General features: G+C 46.7%; 2 protein-coding genes and 1 long non-coding RNA gene across 3 annotated transcripts in view; 1 reads left to right on the top strand and 2 right to left on the bottom strand.

The window, feature by feature from the left end:
- The window catches only part of aatf (apoptosis antagonizing transcription factor), a 40,663-nt gene extending 39,947 nt beyond the window's left edge, over positions 1 to 716 (bottom strand). The window contains exon 1 of the mRNA XM_088616298.1: positions 592 to 716. Within this exon, the coding sequence (XP_088472424.1) occupies positions 592 to 676 (85 nt within the window). The 5' untranslated portion in view covers positions 677 to 716. The remainder of the gene's footprint in view (positions 1 to 591) is intronic.
- Positions 717 to 745: 29 nt separating this feature from the next.
- On the top strand, positions 746 to 2,754 carry LOC148643449 (uncharacterized). The gene is made up of 3 exons (XR_015929081.1): positions 746 to 830; positions 1,085 to 1,224; positions 2,572 to 2,754. It is a non-coding gene; the product is annotated as an uncharacterized LOC148643449 (long non-coding RNA).
- A 1,024-nt stretch (positions 2,755 to 3,778) lies between these two features.
- On the bottom strand, positions 3,779 to 15,610 carry LOC148643450 (LIM/homeobox protein Lhx1). The gene is made up of 6 exons (XM_088616302.1): positions 15,391 to 15,610; positions 14,763 to 15,151; positions 12,153 to 12,379; positions 11,177 to 11,454; positions 8,107 to 8,272; positions 3,779 to 5,764 (listed from the first exon to the last, which is right to left on the bottom strand). The coding sequence occupies exons 2-6, from the start codon at positions 14,930 to 14,932 to the stop codon at positions 5,385 to 5,387; spliced, it is 1,221 nt and encodes a 406-aa protein (XP_088472428.1). The 5' UTR covers positions 14,933 to 15,151; positions 15,391 to 15,610; the 3' UTR covers positions 3,779 to 5,384.
- Positions 15,611 to 15,680: the final 70 nt, after the last annotated feature.

Here is a 15,680-nt window from a genome sequence, read left to right on the forward strand (position 1 = left end):
AATCGCAGTTTCATGACGTTGGAGACTTAATTGGCCAATAACTTACAAGCGCTCCCAGCCTTTAAAAACAGGCGACACCTGTGTATCGTGTAAAACCTCCAGGCTCAAGATGTCCGTCCTGTCCTGCGGGGAGACACTCTCACAGTTCGGGCAGGAACGGTCTCCGGTGGCGGAACTAGCGGCAATTTCCACCCCTCTGTCCATTTCAGCGAGAGTGAAAACTACATTTCATGGAAGTACATTCATGTCCGACAGGCTGCTCAGCCTTCGAGTACTAACAGCGGGAAGCAGAGGCTCGTACGAACCCGGGAAAGTTACTCTGGGCACAGCCGGCGACGCATTTCGGCTGTGTTGTACAGGGGAAACAAACTCGGCGACAGGACTGAGGGGCAGGTTAGCCCTGGGGAAAAAAAAACACAAACCACCGAAGAGATGCCGGACCGGTACCAAACATGCGCTCAGCACGCCGAGCTGAGGAAAGGATCGTCCACGCTGCCGCCACAGTTTACGACGCTGTGGTTAAATCGTAAGAAACGACAATAGTCTTTCCTCTAAGGCAGAGGAGAGTACCCAGTTAAAAACACAGCATACCTTCATCCTGGTCGTCTTCGGGGTCCAGGAATTTCGGTAAGGGGTTTAATAAATCCTCAAGCTGCTGAGATATGGACGCGGCCATCTTTGCTCAGCTGGAAGTGAAGCTCTGGAGAACAGCGGGCTGGCCTGGGCGTTTGCATAACTACGTCATCAGCGAGCCGCGTCAGAGTCCGGCGCCATGACAGTCCCGAAATCCACTGCCAAGTGTAGTGGATTTCATCGTATGGAAGAAAATGGTATTCTTATCTGATTTACTCCTATTCTGTATTGTTTTAAAGCAAACGCTTCTTTTTGTCAGATTTGTCTGCTGTTTGTTTCATACTACTATGTTCAGAATTTTTATGTATAGTGAAATTGTATTTACCAAAATTATTCTAGTACTCCACGTCTAAAATAAACATTGCGATAATTAACTGAATTCTAGTGTTACGAGTATAATGGATGTGCTGTACAAATTCACTAGCTGAAGATGATTACCGCCTTCCATTAGCAGGTACAGGAGGGGAGACGGACTGAGTAAATATTTTACTTGGCTGTATTCATCAACGCAGTGAAGGAGGAAACTCATTCCGTGGGTAATAGGGATGGAGAAGGCCTTGTGTTCCAGATCCAACAGGTCAGCGTACAGAGGTGCGTACTGTAGACAACTTACTTGGTCTGTCCGCTTCGTGCACAGTGTTACTGGTGTACAGTCTTCCACTCTCACCTCTCGACCTGCCTGGCCTGCAGATGTGCCATGTGTGAACACCTGTTTATCATGACCGTTAAGGTTTCTCATCAAGGCCTTTCACCACTATCGGAGCCTCCCTCCCGTGATACTTTCTACAGGCTAGCCACTAGCTCAGTGCTCTGTCTCGGAGAGCCACTGGCACATCCATGGAGCCTGCTGCAAGGAAGAAGCAAGCTGCACAGGATTTTTTTTTTCTGTGGTAAAATCGCCAATTCCTTGCATCACTGCCAGCATGCGCCACAAGGAGAAAGTTTGTGTGGTCTATAACGCAAAAGGCAGTCAAGGGACACTCAACCCTCTGCTGTCCCATCTGAGATTTAAAGTCATTTAAAATCATTCCACGCTGTTAAAGAGCATTTATATTTAACGTGTCGACGGGGTCGGTTCAATCCAATATTCAATATTCAATCAATATGAATTTGAATTTAAACAGCTCTGCCCTCCTGGGTTGCTGTGCATTGAGTCAACAGTGTAGCCAAGCCCCAGACTCTAAAGATAGGCCTCTCAGCTGCACAGGCCTGCTTAACGTGGAGGACTATGTTTAATTCATAGGAGATTATACAGTGTGCAGCAGAGGAACTGCTAGGCTTGGTCAGCCCAAGCCACAAAGCGCATTGATCCAGAAGCAGAGTGTACCGCTGAGATGTTTACTCAAGTCTTCTGCTGTGGATCAAAATTTTAAATTACAGAATTCCTAAGCAGACTGTATAATAATACAAACAAAGTCATTGTCAGTTCAGCTTCATAATATTCTGAATTAAAATCACATGGCAGTTTAGCAAGGACAGACCACACAGATTTCATATGCTGATGGAGGAAAAACTATTTCACATACGCACTTCGTGCAACATTTTGGGTTTTTGTTTCTTATTTCTGCATAAGAACTCTAAACCATTTAAAAAGCTTTTGTTCTTCGTTTCTGGGGGTGCAAAATAAGAATAATTATTGTGGATAACATCGTGTTAGAATAAAAATGTCCATCTTTGTTGCATGCCTGGCAGAAGCGAAATGCATATTTTCCTGTGCAAGAGGTTCATGCACGTTTCTGAAAATGCAAGGACCCGTTGCCTGTCACCCATGCGCAGACGAAAGTACCAGCAAATCGGGTTCAAGCGTGTCAGGGTGGCCAGGAGAAAGAAGTGTGACTGTCTCAGTTCAGCTCTTACAGACTGTGGTTAATTGTCCTTGTCTCCACTGTTGCCACACATTCTGACGTAATTCTACAAACGACCTTCTGACAAATGCAGGGGTCACGGGACTGGGTGACAGGAGGAACACAGGCTGGCTTCACCCAGCACCCATAGAGCGCAGAGGGTTCCTTTGTCATCCGCTTCTCTGAATCCAGAACCCCAGCCCTCCTGGACAGCAAAACCACAAATGCGTTTTTTTGTACTGATTTAATAAAACATAGCTTGACTGAAATTAAAAAAGCTTCAGCCTGTCTATGAAAATATAAAACAAAATATAGGGGATTTACCAAGATAAGATGTGCTCTCGGTAGTATTTCCTTAGCATTTAGATTATTACAGCATGGACATCATAGAACTCCTGAGCGTCCTTTAACAAGTTAAGGTTCCCCAGTCTTGTTAATTTGGCTGACACAAAGAGACTTGCATATGTACCAATTCATACTGCTGGGCATCTTAACTAAAGCAATCTGAGAGAGATACCGTACTCAAACCTCCAACAGCTGTACCACACCCAGAATTTAAACCCACAACCTTCCACATGCCTGTCCGGCATCCTGTCCATGTTGCTGCGGACAATGTGGTGGCATTTACATTCAGGATATCAATGCAAAACCATCTTAAGGTCTAATAAATAGAGAAGCACTATTGTATACTGTAGTATACAGTATTTGACTTTGTAGCTTCCTGTATAGAACTTGGTCAAGAATATGAAGACAGACCAACAAGGCTGTCATTTCTTTCCTCTATCAAACCCTCTGGGGAGATTTAGAAAGTCTGACTTCGAGACAACGTTTTAATCATTTACAGACCACAAAGCAGCACGCCTTTGGAAAGGCACTGAGTCATAACAGTATATCTGCTTTTCTATGGCAAAACTACAAGCATAATAATGTGTGGAAAAAAATCACCGAATGACATTTTGTACTACAGATAGCCACCAATGTGTTGCTGTCTGTAAATTAAACATCTTTGTAATAAACAGTTTTAGGATGCCCAATTTTGCTGAAACGGAGGCAAATGGCAAATAACCGTCTTTAAATAAAAAGCTTAAGTTGATACTCGCACATCAATGGTGCTAATGTGATGACCATGCCTGTTAACGTAACGTGCAACAAACAGAACCTCTGAGGGTACAGCGTCAAGCAATACACACGCTTCCCTCAGAAGGAGCAACGCTGTGGGAACTCAACGGGCGACACGAACGGTCACATGGGGGGAGAAAATGCCGCTACTCTGCCCAATAAAAGTCTTTAACCACTCAGCATTTATATTTTCTAATTTTATTAAAAACTCACAAATTTATTCAACATGTTGTATTTATACAGTGAATGGTCTAATATGCACTGGAGGTCACATAAGCTTAGGTTTATTAGAACAATAAAATACATACTGTGAGGGGTTCCATATTGAAAGAAAACATAGCAGCTGCTGGCTGCATATTTGACCATCAATTTAAATAGTTTGGATTTTCCTTTAAAGACACAAAAATAAAACCTGTTGGTCTAAGTATGTTATATTAACATTTTTATGAATGTTATTTTCAGCAGACTAAAAAAATTTAAGAAGTAAAGACTTCTTATCTTTTTTTTTTTAAACACACACTTTGTTTTAACACTTTCTGCAGTTAATGGTGCAAAGCACTTTTACAGTATTTGTGCTATATTTTTATTTGGCGACTGTCTACTCGTTTGTGTTTTTTTCTTTTTTTTTCCTTTTTTTTGTAAACAACATCTTGTACAAACTAGCACAGTGAACCACAACCCCAGCAAACTTTTTTTTTTGTCATCATACATTATAAATAAAATTGATATAAAAGTTTGGTTGGTTGCTTTGAAACATTTGTTTTTCTTCTGGATCAAGAGGTTCTAAACATGATACTTAAACTCCTGAATTAAATATATTACGTAAACAGTTGACTGTTCTAAGTCCCTTTCAGACCCTTTTTTAGAAGGTAGACTTCATATCAACATTTCAAGTTCTGCTCCATTAAATAAAGGGCTTATAATCCCTACAACTTTTTTTTTTGTTTTTCATTTTTTTAACGTTTACCTTTTGAAGGCAAACATCTTGGGATTTGGTGGACTTCTCAAAAAAACAAAAAGGAAAAGGAAAAAACAAAAAGGTCCAGACAGAAAAATCACATTTCCCCCTGGCCTTCAGAAACATATTCAGTGTCGAAAACGCGTTTCAAAGTGTCTATATGGCAGAGCTTTTCAAAGACAGAGGTCTGAGGAGCTTTCAGGTGAGTACGAGGTGCATGACTAGGGTCAGAAATAAATTCGCCTGACGCTTCGGAGCTTTCCAGTAGTCACAAAAGCAAGTCATCCTGGGTTTTCATGTAAAGCTGTTCGGTCTTTGAAAATGTCTAGTGCGGCTTTCTTGATCCAAAAAGAGCAGGGAGTTCGGAGAACGGTGCAGCCCAACCCCCCTCCCTCGACAAGACCACGCCCCCTCGGCGAGGCCACGCCTCCTTTGGGCAGGACACACCCCCTCGTGCCTCCAAACAGACAGTCCAGCGCAGCGCCACTCAGTCTGCCTCTCTCTCCCTCTCGCACACACGCCTGTTTGTGTATTTTCAGTTGTTGTGGCTGTATCACTGACCGTCAGGTTGAATCTGTGTTCCCCACCCTCCCACCCCGGAAAAAAAACAAACAAACAAATCGCCGAACGCCAGCACGATACACATCAGGGTCAGCGTGTGCTACGGAAAGCCCCCCGCTCTCCTCTCGTCGCCGCTCTCGTCCCCGACGAGGAGAACAGAACAGAAGAGGATAAACGAGCGGTCCGAGGGGATCGTCACGGCCTCGGCTCCCCTCCCTCCGTCCTCCGTTCCGCGTCTGCGCGTCGCCCGCGGCGCCCGTCTCCTCCGGCTACCAGACCGTGGCCTCGTTCATTTCGGCGGGGGGGTGCGACAGGTGGTTGCTGTAGCCGCTGCCGTTGATGGAGAGGGAGGTGAAGGGCGGGCTGGGGCCGAACACCTCCGAGGAGATGCTGTGCAGGGGCCCCGGGATGCCGGGCTCGGGGCTGGGCGAGTCCCCGGGGTGGTGGGACAGGATGTCCGAGAACCGCTGCACCTCGCTGGACGGGTGGTGCCCCGGCAGGGGGTGATCCATGCCCCCGAGGGGGGTGCCGGTGGGGCCAGAGGAGGGGACGAAGGGCAGGTCGACGGGGGTCTGGGCCTGCGAGGACGGGGGCCCCTGGGGGAAGAAGTCGTAGTTCCCTCCGGGGCCGTAGTATTCGCTCTGGTAGTCTGGCAAAACAAGCACAGAGACCGTGAGAAACAACCGAGACGAAGCCCGACCGGGACCCGCGAAGCGCCCTCCTGTCCCACCAGGCGTGAGCACGGCGCCGCGCGGCCTCTCGTTTCTCTTGGACTCCGAGGTCTGCCCTCCAGGAGACTCCGGGACCGCCCGGAGTGTCTAACCGCGGGTTCGGATCCTCCCCGGACGCCGCGGCAGCGCAGGAGGACGCGCGACGCAAGGGAAGGAAAGGGCGGCGCTCTCCCTGCAGGCCGGGAGGCAGTGTTCCCAGCAGCAGCAGGGGCAGGAGCGGTACAGTGTACGGTACAGGGAGCCCGCGTGCTCCAGCGCTCCTGTACTGACGCCAGCCCGCCGTGGGCAGGGGCACGGGGACGAGGTCTAAAGACGGAAAGGGTTGTCCCAACTGTCCAGATCGCCGCCCCCCACCACCACCACCACATTTCCTTTCTTACAGCTGCAGCTGGACACCCGCAGGCCGAGCACGGCTCTGCTGGACACGCGGAGGACGAGGTGGAAAGACCCACTCCTGAGAAATGCGACGCGCTGCCCCGCTGCCCCGCTGCCCCGCCGCCCTCGGTCACCCCTGCTTGGGAGCTGCCACAGCGGGGCAGCGGGGCAGCGCGTCGCATTTCTCAGGAGTGGGTCTTTCCACCTCGTCCTCCGCGTGTCCAGCAGAGCCGTGCTCGGCCTGCGGGTGTCCCTTCCTGAGAGCTCACCCCCGAAGGGACAGTCCGCGCCCGTGGAGATGATATCAGACATCCGACGCAGAGGCCGCATCTGAGTTACAGGTGTCGGCGGTGCAGGGAAAACACCCCTTTGTAATGCTGCAATGCTAGGCCACGGTCTGTAGATCCACAGCACACGAAGCCACGCGAGTCAATGATTGTCAAGGAATCCCGAAAGCAGCACAGCGGCCTGGGGAGCTGCACACAATTCTTTTTTTACATTTTTTAATTGTGCTTTTATTGTATTGGATTTCATACCGAGTGTCAGCACCTCCACCACGCACGGTGCGCCGTGCACAAAAGTGTTACTTCCGGATATAAAACAGAATTGGAAGTTTGACACTGCAAGGTCTTGTTTCAAAAGAGCAGGCTGTTGGAAATGAACGGACGCAATGCTGACCACTTCTTTTTTTCCCCCAAAAAAAAAACACACCTGGCTTTTAAACCCCAAATACCATATTATTATCACTCCAGATGCTGCCAGCTCAGTGCTGCCTGTTATGTCTATAAAGTGAAAACTTATACAGCATCACAAAGAGTCTGTTTCCTCGCTCACAAAGTATAAGGTGTCGCATTGCTCCTGTACCAAGAAAATGCCTCCCCTCTACTTATCAGTAACTGATCAACCTGGATGGAATGGTTCAGTTACATATTAATCGAAATGTTCTGGCCAGGGATCACAGACTCATGCCTTTTCCCAAACTCTAAGCAGAATCGAAAGGAACCTGAGGATGAAATATTCGCCATTGTTCTCTGCTGGAAGCAAATTCACACACATTTGCACGTACGTGCGCACTTCACGCGACGAGAAACAGCAGCCGATATACCCTCCCTGTTCTAGCCTGCGTCTCAGTGTTTCATTTTATTCACAAATCTGAGGATTTATTTATTTTTTTTCCTGGAGGGTCTAAATGCAAATAGCTGTATTATAAAACCATATTTGACTAAATTATATGGGCACAAGGTTCACGCTGAAAATTCCCGAATCTGAAACACCGGCAGGTGAAAAACATTTTTGCTGTTTGCTGTGTAGCCCCGACTACGGCCACCCCGCCCAGCAGGAATGTACTCTAAAACGAATTAATCCAGATTAGAGAGATGTCGTGTTTTGATAGGGGCTGTTACAGGACGCTATATGCGTATTCCTGACGTTAATATTTTGTATCTTGATATTCTTTCAATATTACAGAATATCACTGAGGCAATGGAACAAAATAAAAACAGATTAGACAAACAGGATAACAGCTGTGAACCGTCCTAGGAATATTTGTAACCTAAACTAGACGACAAAAAAAAACCCCGAAAACCGTTTCCAGTTCACAACGTGGGAACTGAGCGCACGAAACGTGCTGTAGAAAAACTGCCGACGCTACCTGTCGAGGAATAAACAACAACAACAACAAAAAAAACCCCGGTGCATTTTAATCTCTCTTCCTAGGGGTTTTAAAAGTGTGGCCGCACCAGGTAAAAGCCTGAACCCGTTTTCAAAGGCGCCGTGGGGCCGGGCCGACAGATGGACGCGGCACTTGACGAACACACGCGAAATTATTTAACACTTCAGACCACTACGCGCCAGAGGAAAACGCAAACAGAAACAAGACACCGACCTCCGTAGTAGGAGAAGGGCCCGTTGGGGATGAGCTCTCCGGGCTCCAGGCGGTCCACCAGCGTCCTCATCCGGCGCGGGCTGCGGAAGAACGCGTGCCGCCTCGCGCCCAGCGCGCTCAGCTGCTTCATGCGCCGCTCCTTGGACCGCCGGTTCTGGAACCAGACCTGCGCACAGGAGGACACGGGTCAGACCCTCTCCTGACCCGCAGGCAGCACATAAAACTACACGTGTTTCTTCTGTGCAGTAAAATACGTGCAGAAAGATATTTAACCTGTAATCCGGTTATATTTCATTAGGCTACCCACAGCCTCGTAACGAGACTATTTTATTTTTTTCTTGGATTAAAACACACTTCTATACACAAATAGCAAATAAAAGATCAACTTGAAATGTACTACTACAGTGCAAAGATACTCTTTACCTCCTATTATCTGATTATTTTTTTTTAAAGCGTGGTTTTAAAAAAAACATTTTACTGAGCCGAATCGGTGATAAATTCCGTTTAGGCCAGAAACCTCAGCGAGCATTTCTTATCAGAAATAGACACGAAAAAAAAAAAAAAACTTTCCTCAGCGAAAAGCAGCCATAGTCAAAATTGTAGAAAGAAAATTAGGTTTGTATGGTAAAAAATATATATAAACTATTTTAAGGATCGCTTGTTTCAGGACATTGGCGAAATGTCATTTTTCAGCGAAAGCTTTCATTTCACATACTGGAATTAAAGCGTTTCAGTTTCCTCTAATATATATATATAACACTTGAATAAATATAGTAAATATGAATACATGTTTTTGTCTTACAAAAACAACAGAAATATGCCACATTATCAGCGCGCTGCAATACAGGCTAAAACATAAATATTACCGAACACTTTGTTTACAAGCTAACTTTTCATAAGATATTATCAACAGCAAAACTTTCCATTTGATGTTTATTCTGAGGCTTGAGCGTTTAAAATGGGCAAAACAGCATCAATTTCAGTATATATGAGGCTGTATAGGTAAATTGTACACAATCCAAAACGATTTCTTCACACACGCACAATTAGACAAGCATTATAACAACAACCCCGTAACAGCATGAAAATGTTCTCCTGGTGAGCCACAGCAATTTATCAGGGTCCTGAACTGGGCTTCAGTACAGAACACACACACACACATCAACAGTAATACACAAATGCTCCAAATTGTTTTGGTGGGTCTATACAGTATATATGACGTCAACGAATTACAAAGACCATAAACACACCCAGTATTAATATCTCACAATAATGACAATCACGCCGCCGTCTCCTGCCTCTGTGCGCCTAGTCGTTAGTGTCGCCGGTCCTGTTCTTGTTCCCAGAAACACGGATCTTAATCCGGGCGACAGCGCGGGGGCAGCGGGAGGCCGCTCGCGGCGCCGCGCGCTGCGCTCGGAGCCCGCGTGGCCTCGGCGGGGCTGGGCTGCTGTGATTGAGTGAATTCGTATTGCCGTGACAAGATTACTCCTAATTATCGTCACTCTGAGACTCTCAGATCTAACCTCACTTTAATGATCTTTTAACCCTCCATTTACCCCGGCTGTGGCGGCTACAGCAGGGACTTAAAATCTCCAATTAATACTTAATAGGAGGGTTGTTACCGATATATTAACCGGCTCTGTGAGGTTATTATTTCGTAATCTATATATCCACCCTTGAATTCCTTCTCCTAATTACGCCTTACCCTGACGCTCTTAAATATCTAACCTCGCCACTCTATTAATCTCGCCGCCCGTTCTCTCACTTCAGTTCTGTTCCATTTCATATTAATACATTAGCTCGTCCCCGCAGCTCCTCATTCATTAGCGCTGCCTGGCGATTAGGCTGCTGTATTTGTGTGTCACCCTGCTGGCGGGGAAGGGCTGCTGTTTTCCAGCCGGGGGCACCTGCCCTGCCCTCGCCAGGACCGGCCGCTCTGTGCGGCGAAGGCAGGCAGGAAGATCCTTCTTCTACCTCTGCCTCGCTCTCTATCGTGGCCTCTTCCTCCCCACGCGAGATCGGAAACAGCCCTGACTTCGTGTATCGCTTTGTGTCACTTTACGAGACGCCTGGAGGTCTTGGATGGAACACCGACAAGGCGATTGCAGTAATTAATTTGAAAGAAACTAACGTGTGTGTGTGTGTATTTGCGCGGTGTGAAGAAGTCAACGCGACTGCACTGCCTCTCGCTTTCCGGGCAGGGCGCTGAGAGCAGATCTCCGCTTCCACTTGAGCGCGCGCTCGCACAGCGGGTCTAAATGTTCTCGCGAAACGTGATGTCACGGCTCTGCCAAGAGCGCCGGCGCCCGGGCGAGCTCCGCGCTGGCTGGCAGTCCGGCACCTCGTCCGGCTCCCGCCGCCGTCAAAGCATTTCACAACCCCCCCCCCCAAGAGCGCTGCTCCTGAAGTCGACGTGTGCTCTGACGTCCGGCGACCCCAGTCCGCTCTACAGGCGCGCACGAGGGTCGGGCCGGGGACAGCGCGAGCCCCCCCCCCCCCGGCGCCGCGCCCGGGTTGGAGGAGCTCGCGCCTCGGGAAGACCCCTCTCCGTGCCCCCCTCTCAGACCGCTCAGGTCCCGGGACTTTCACGAGGCAGTAAACCCGGCGGTAACAAATCAGCTCAGCTCGCCCTCCCTCTCATCCTCTGGAGCGACAACTCCGCCACCGACTAAGTTGGTTGGTTAGCTGCTCCAAGTTTCCATTTCTTCACCCCGGGAAACGCGGATTTCACATTTTACTTACATTTCAGTTTAATCCACCAAAATTCCGCAATTCTTACCTCCAACGGAAAGCAAGTCGCTGCCCTTTTCTTTTAATATAATGCATTCAGCGCAAGGGAAGAAGGGATGGACAAGCGCACCCCGGTTTTCCTCAAATCTCGCCATTTCAGGCTAATCAGCAACATGGAGCCCCACTTGTTTCCCACAAATCTGACAAACTCGTTCACCTTGCATGTCCACTAAAACAATAACCGCCTCCTTTCAACAGAACAGGCGGACCTTCATCTAAACGCAAACGGTTCATATGATGGAATCCCAGCCCCCCCCCCGCGCCGCCAGCACGGTACCTGGATGACCCGCATGTTGAGGCCGGTCTCCTGCGCCAGCTGCTCCCTGATGTGTCTCGTGGGCTTGGGCGTGGCGGCGAACGCGGCCTTCAGGGTCTCGAGCTGCTTGGCCTTGATGGTGGTGCGCGGCCCGCGCCGCTTGCCGCCCAGGTTCTGGTCGTCGTTCTCGTTGTTGCCCGTCTCCTTGTCCGACAGGTTCGCGCCCTCCAGGTCCTTGACGTCGTCCTGCAGCTGGTCCTGCGAGTCCGGGGACAGGCTGGGGTCGCTGCACGCCGTGACTGCGAAGAAAAAACAACAACACCGCCATGTCAAAATTACAAGGAATTAGGAATTCATTCCCACTAAATATGAGTTACCAACTTCGAAAACCATGATTAACGAAAAGCTTATATTTATTTTTACTGTTTTTCGTGCATTGAAGCGAATACTGTATCAGTTACAGGACATTGTGACCGAAACTAAAGGCCTGTAGTGATAATCTCATTTTAATATATATTTATAGGCAGAGTGTTATCAAGTCTTGCATTTAATTATTGATAATATACAACAGTGTTCTATAATGGTCAAATAACATAGTTCCACCGTGTATGGGCCTGTAACGATGTTTTCATCAAACCTGTTTAAATATAGGAGATTCTCCCAAACCAAGAAAATTTTACAGTGACAAAATAATAATAATAATAATAATAATAATAATAATAAAAATGATGTGCTGTATTACGGATGCAACTGGAAAAATTGCGGTTATAATCTCAAAGGATTTCAGATTTATTTTTGTCCTGCATATAGACACACAACATAAACAAAATGCTATACAATATAATCCAAGGTTACTGACACGTTTCGTTTCGTGACTTTATTTTTAAACGACTGCGCAGGCTACAGTCATTAGAACCGAAGGGGGGCGAAACGGCGGCTGTAGAAATCGGTGTGAACGCGACTGTCTGGGGTGGATCCGCGCCCCGACCCGCCTCACCTGAGAGCAGGTTCGCCTCCTTCGCGTTGTTGCTGTTGCTCAGGTAGTCTTCCTTGCAGACGAACTTGTTCTCGTCTATGATGTACAGCTCCTCTCCGGTGGAGAGCTGTTTGTTGCACATCATGCAAGTGAAGCAGTTCAAGTGGAACACTTTGCCCCGTGCCCGGCGCACCAGGTCACTCGGCGATATCCCCTGAGCGCACCCCGCACACTTCGTGCCGAACCGCCTGCAACCAACACAGAAGGACATTCATCAACACACCGGGAAAAAGTCAAGCTGAAAACAGGGAAAAGCCAACCAGTTATTTCCCTACATAACGTCCATTTACATGAGACGGCTATTCATAATAATTCCTATTCTTTCAAACTCGATATGATTCCGAAATACTACTACTAATAATAACAACGGCTATAATTATAATAATAATTACAACAATAATAATAATAATAATAATAATAATAATAATAATAATAATAATAATTTCCCGTGTTGCCTCTTATTGTAATTTTCCTAATTTTTCTCCGTTTAGGGTTTCCAGCAGAGTCTTCCTCCGGCATTTAACACCCTGCGGTTTGTTAGTTTATGTTTTCTAGTTTACACAGATGTTGCGGCTACAAAAATAATAACACAGCACCAGGCAATCAAGTGTGTGATCTGAGTACTCATCTCATTCAAATGAAGTTTGTAATTATTAACACCGCGCTTTAAAAAAAAAAAACAACAAGTCAGAGGATATATTTCTGCAAGTTCTCTATATTTTTAATAATGCAGCGGGTTTTTTTTGTTGTTCGGAAATCCCCATATAACAATAGGTCTTACCTGAAAAACCAGAAAGATACTCGTTTCTAGGGAATAATTTCTATTTGAACCACCGCTGAATATCGCAGACCATGAGAAAAACGAGAATTACAACCCCGACAAACGACCGTGTTTTGGCAACGCTCAATCGCGCGCTCTCAGAATGGAATGAAGAAGCACGCGTTCGTTTTCATCCTTCCTTAGCACTCGTTATAAAATAGGGAGTTGAGCAGTTTGAACTTTCTGATTTTATGAAAAAAAGCTTTTTTTTGTTTTTACAATTAGACACACGTAAATACAGAGGATGCAAACACGGGTAGCAATTCGTTTGCCTTTTAAAATCGTTTTTTCCTTGACTTTCAAAGATGAATATGCCCGGTGCTGTTACGATTATCAGTAAACAAAAAACAACAACAACAACAACATCATGTATAATATGATCAACCAGATTCAAATTTCACTGATAGGATGCAGATTCTGTGTTTGCTGAGGCATGTGTATTGCGCGTCTGTTGATTGCAGTGTCGACGGGTTGTCCGTTCAGACTGGTCTATTATTCAAATCCACTTAGCACATCTTCACTCGAACCGCGGCTAACACAGGGGACTCCCCAGATAGGCAGTCCCAGAGCTGGGTCACACTTCCTCCCGGAACCCTGACGGAACCCTGCGGTCTCTTTGGCTGAAGCTCTTTTGAAAGAAAGTGCTATTTCCTTCAGAACCTCACTGAAGCGGAGTACACAGACTTGTAATGTAGCTGTTGTTTGCTTAGCATTACAATACAAATTAACAACTATTTAATTTGCTCGGTAACTTAATCAGGGGGGATGTTGATTTGCCCCCCGAAAGCAGACTTCCACGTCATTCGGGGAGGAATATTTGCGTTGCGTTTTTTTGCAAATGTGTGAAAAGTTGCGTTGCCTTTTAAGACGCTCTTCAGCTCGAATCCGATCCGTGTAAAACGAAAACAATTCAGGTCAGATTTAAAGATGGCAAGGCAGGGGACAAGAGCAGAACCGGCTCCGGAATAAAGATGAGCTGAATTCCTAAATCGAGTAAAACAAAACAAAAGACCGTATCCTGAAGTCATTTTGTAATCGTTTCCGATTTAATATTAAATTTAATTTCTGCACCCCAGCGAAATATTTAAAACCACACACACACACAAAATAAAAAGTCGCTCAATTATAGTCAAAATAATATTTAAAATTAAATAAATACCATAAACATCGCATAATATATAGAAGGCCTTAAACCCGATTTGATTTGAAGTGACACCATACAGTAATTTCAAATAACCCCAAATTGTTTTGTTGTGTGTTACTTTCATAAGAGAGAAATTTAAAAGAAAAAAGACTCAGGGGCTGAGAACTTCAGAGATCTCCAGAGTCTGCGCTGAGCAATTCCCCGAATTCAGTTTACAGAACCGAAATGTTCATTCTGTGCTTAATAACCTCACTGCGATTTGCTTTTAAAAAAAACACCTTTACTGCAGCAGGGGTCCTATTTGAATTTTATAACTGTGTGCCCGCAGAAGATAACGACAAGGCAAGAACAGACTCTTCTATCGCAGCGCCCGGTGTGTCTCGAAATACAAACACACAGCCAAGAGCAGCAGAGTGCGCGGGTTTCAAACTCTCGAGTTGTGTTTCTTTTTTTTTTTTGTAGGTATGGCAAACGCGTCGAAAACGAAAACGAAACGACAAACAAACAAGACTACAAGGAGGAGGTGTGTAGAGACCCGGAGAGGGACGGGGCTGAGCCGGCCGCAGAGCAGCACGCCGGGAGGCCGCTCTCCGCCCGCGTTGCTTACCTAAAGAAGTCGTTTTTGCAGTAGAGCTTCCCTTCCCGAGAAAAGCACTTCTCTGTTAAATTGCATTTGCACTCGCAGCACAGCACACACTTGACGTGCCAGGCTCTGTCCAGGACATTGAGCAGGAACCTATCCAGTATAGGCCTCTCGCAGCCCGCACAGTGCACCATCGTCTTTCGACTTGCCCCCACAACACCGCCGCGGCACTTCTCTCGCCTGGGTTATGTCTTCTAATTCTTGGTTTGTCTGGTAGTTAGTTTGTTTGTTTTGTTTGTTTTTCAGAACAAGCTCGGGTTTCGCGGAGCGGCTTTGGGGTCTTCTGCGCGGTGAGGTCCTTGGGTCGAGAGATGTAAAACAGAAAAGGAGACCGAAATAGCAGCCACTCTCGCCTTGTAGCCCAAGAACAGATCCGTAGATTCCACAAGCAGGAGAAGGAGGGGGAAAAAAAGAGAGAGAGAGGTGTGATGAGTTCTCTCGGGTCTGAGGTAGCAGAGCAGCGCACACCTTTAAAGCCACGGGGAGCAATCTTTTGGTTCCTCTTCCATTCAAAAAAAAAATGTTTTTAAAAAAATTAAAAAATCAAATCACCAGAAAAACCGCCGGTAAAATTAAAAGCACCATTGCCTACCTGCGCTTCACCGTTGCCAAGGTGCAGTGCTGACGAGTGGCCGTCTTTTCTGAGACCAGCTTTAAGATGCATCTAAGAAAACTGTTTTGGGGCAACAGCACTGATGAACAGCAGGAGAAACGTGTCTGCTGTCGTAGTGATACACTTTGTCATGATCGTTTCCCTCTCTTGGTAACGAGATGGGTTTGTTGTTTTGGTCAGAAAGAGGATAAACAGGAACGCCACCGATCTGCGTGCTCCAGCCTGCGTCTTGCCCTCTGTCGTGCCAGGTCTAGGACACGGTGCTTCTG

This window comes from Lepisosteus platostomus, chromosome 22, assembly GCF_059453375.1.
Source record: "Lepisosteus platostomus isolate fLepPlt1 chromosome 22, fLepPlt1.hap1, whole genome shotgun sequence".
NCBI lineage: Eukaryota > Metazoa > Chordata > Actinopteri > Semionotiformes > Lepisosteidae > Lepisosteus > Lepisosteus platostomus.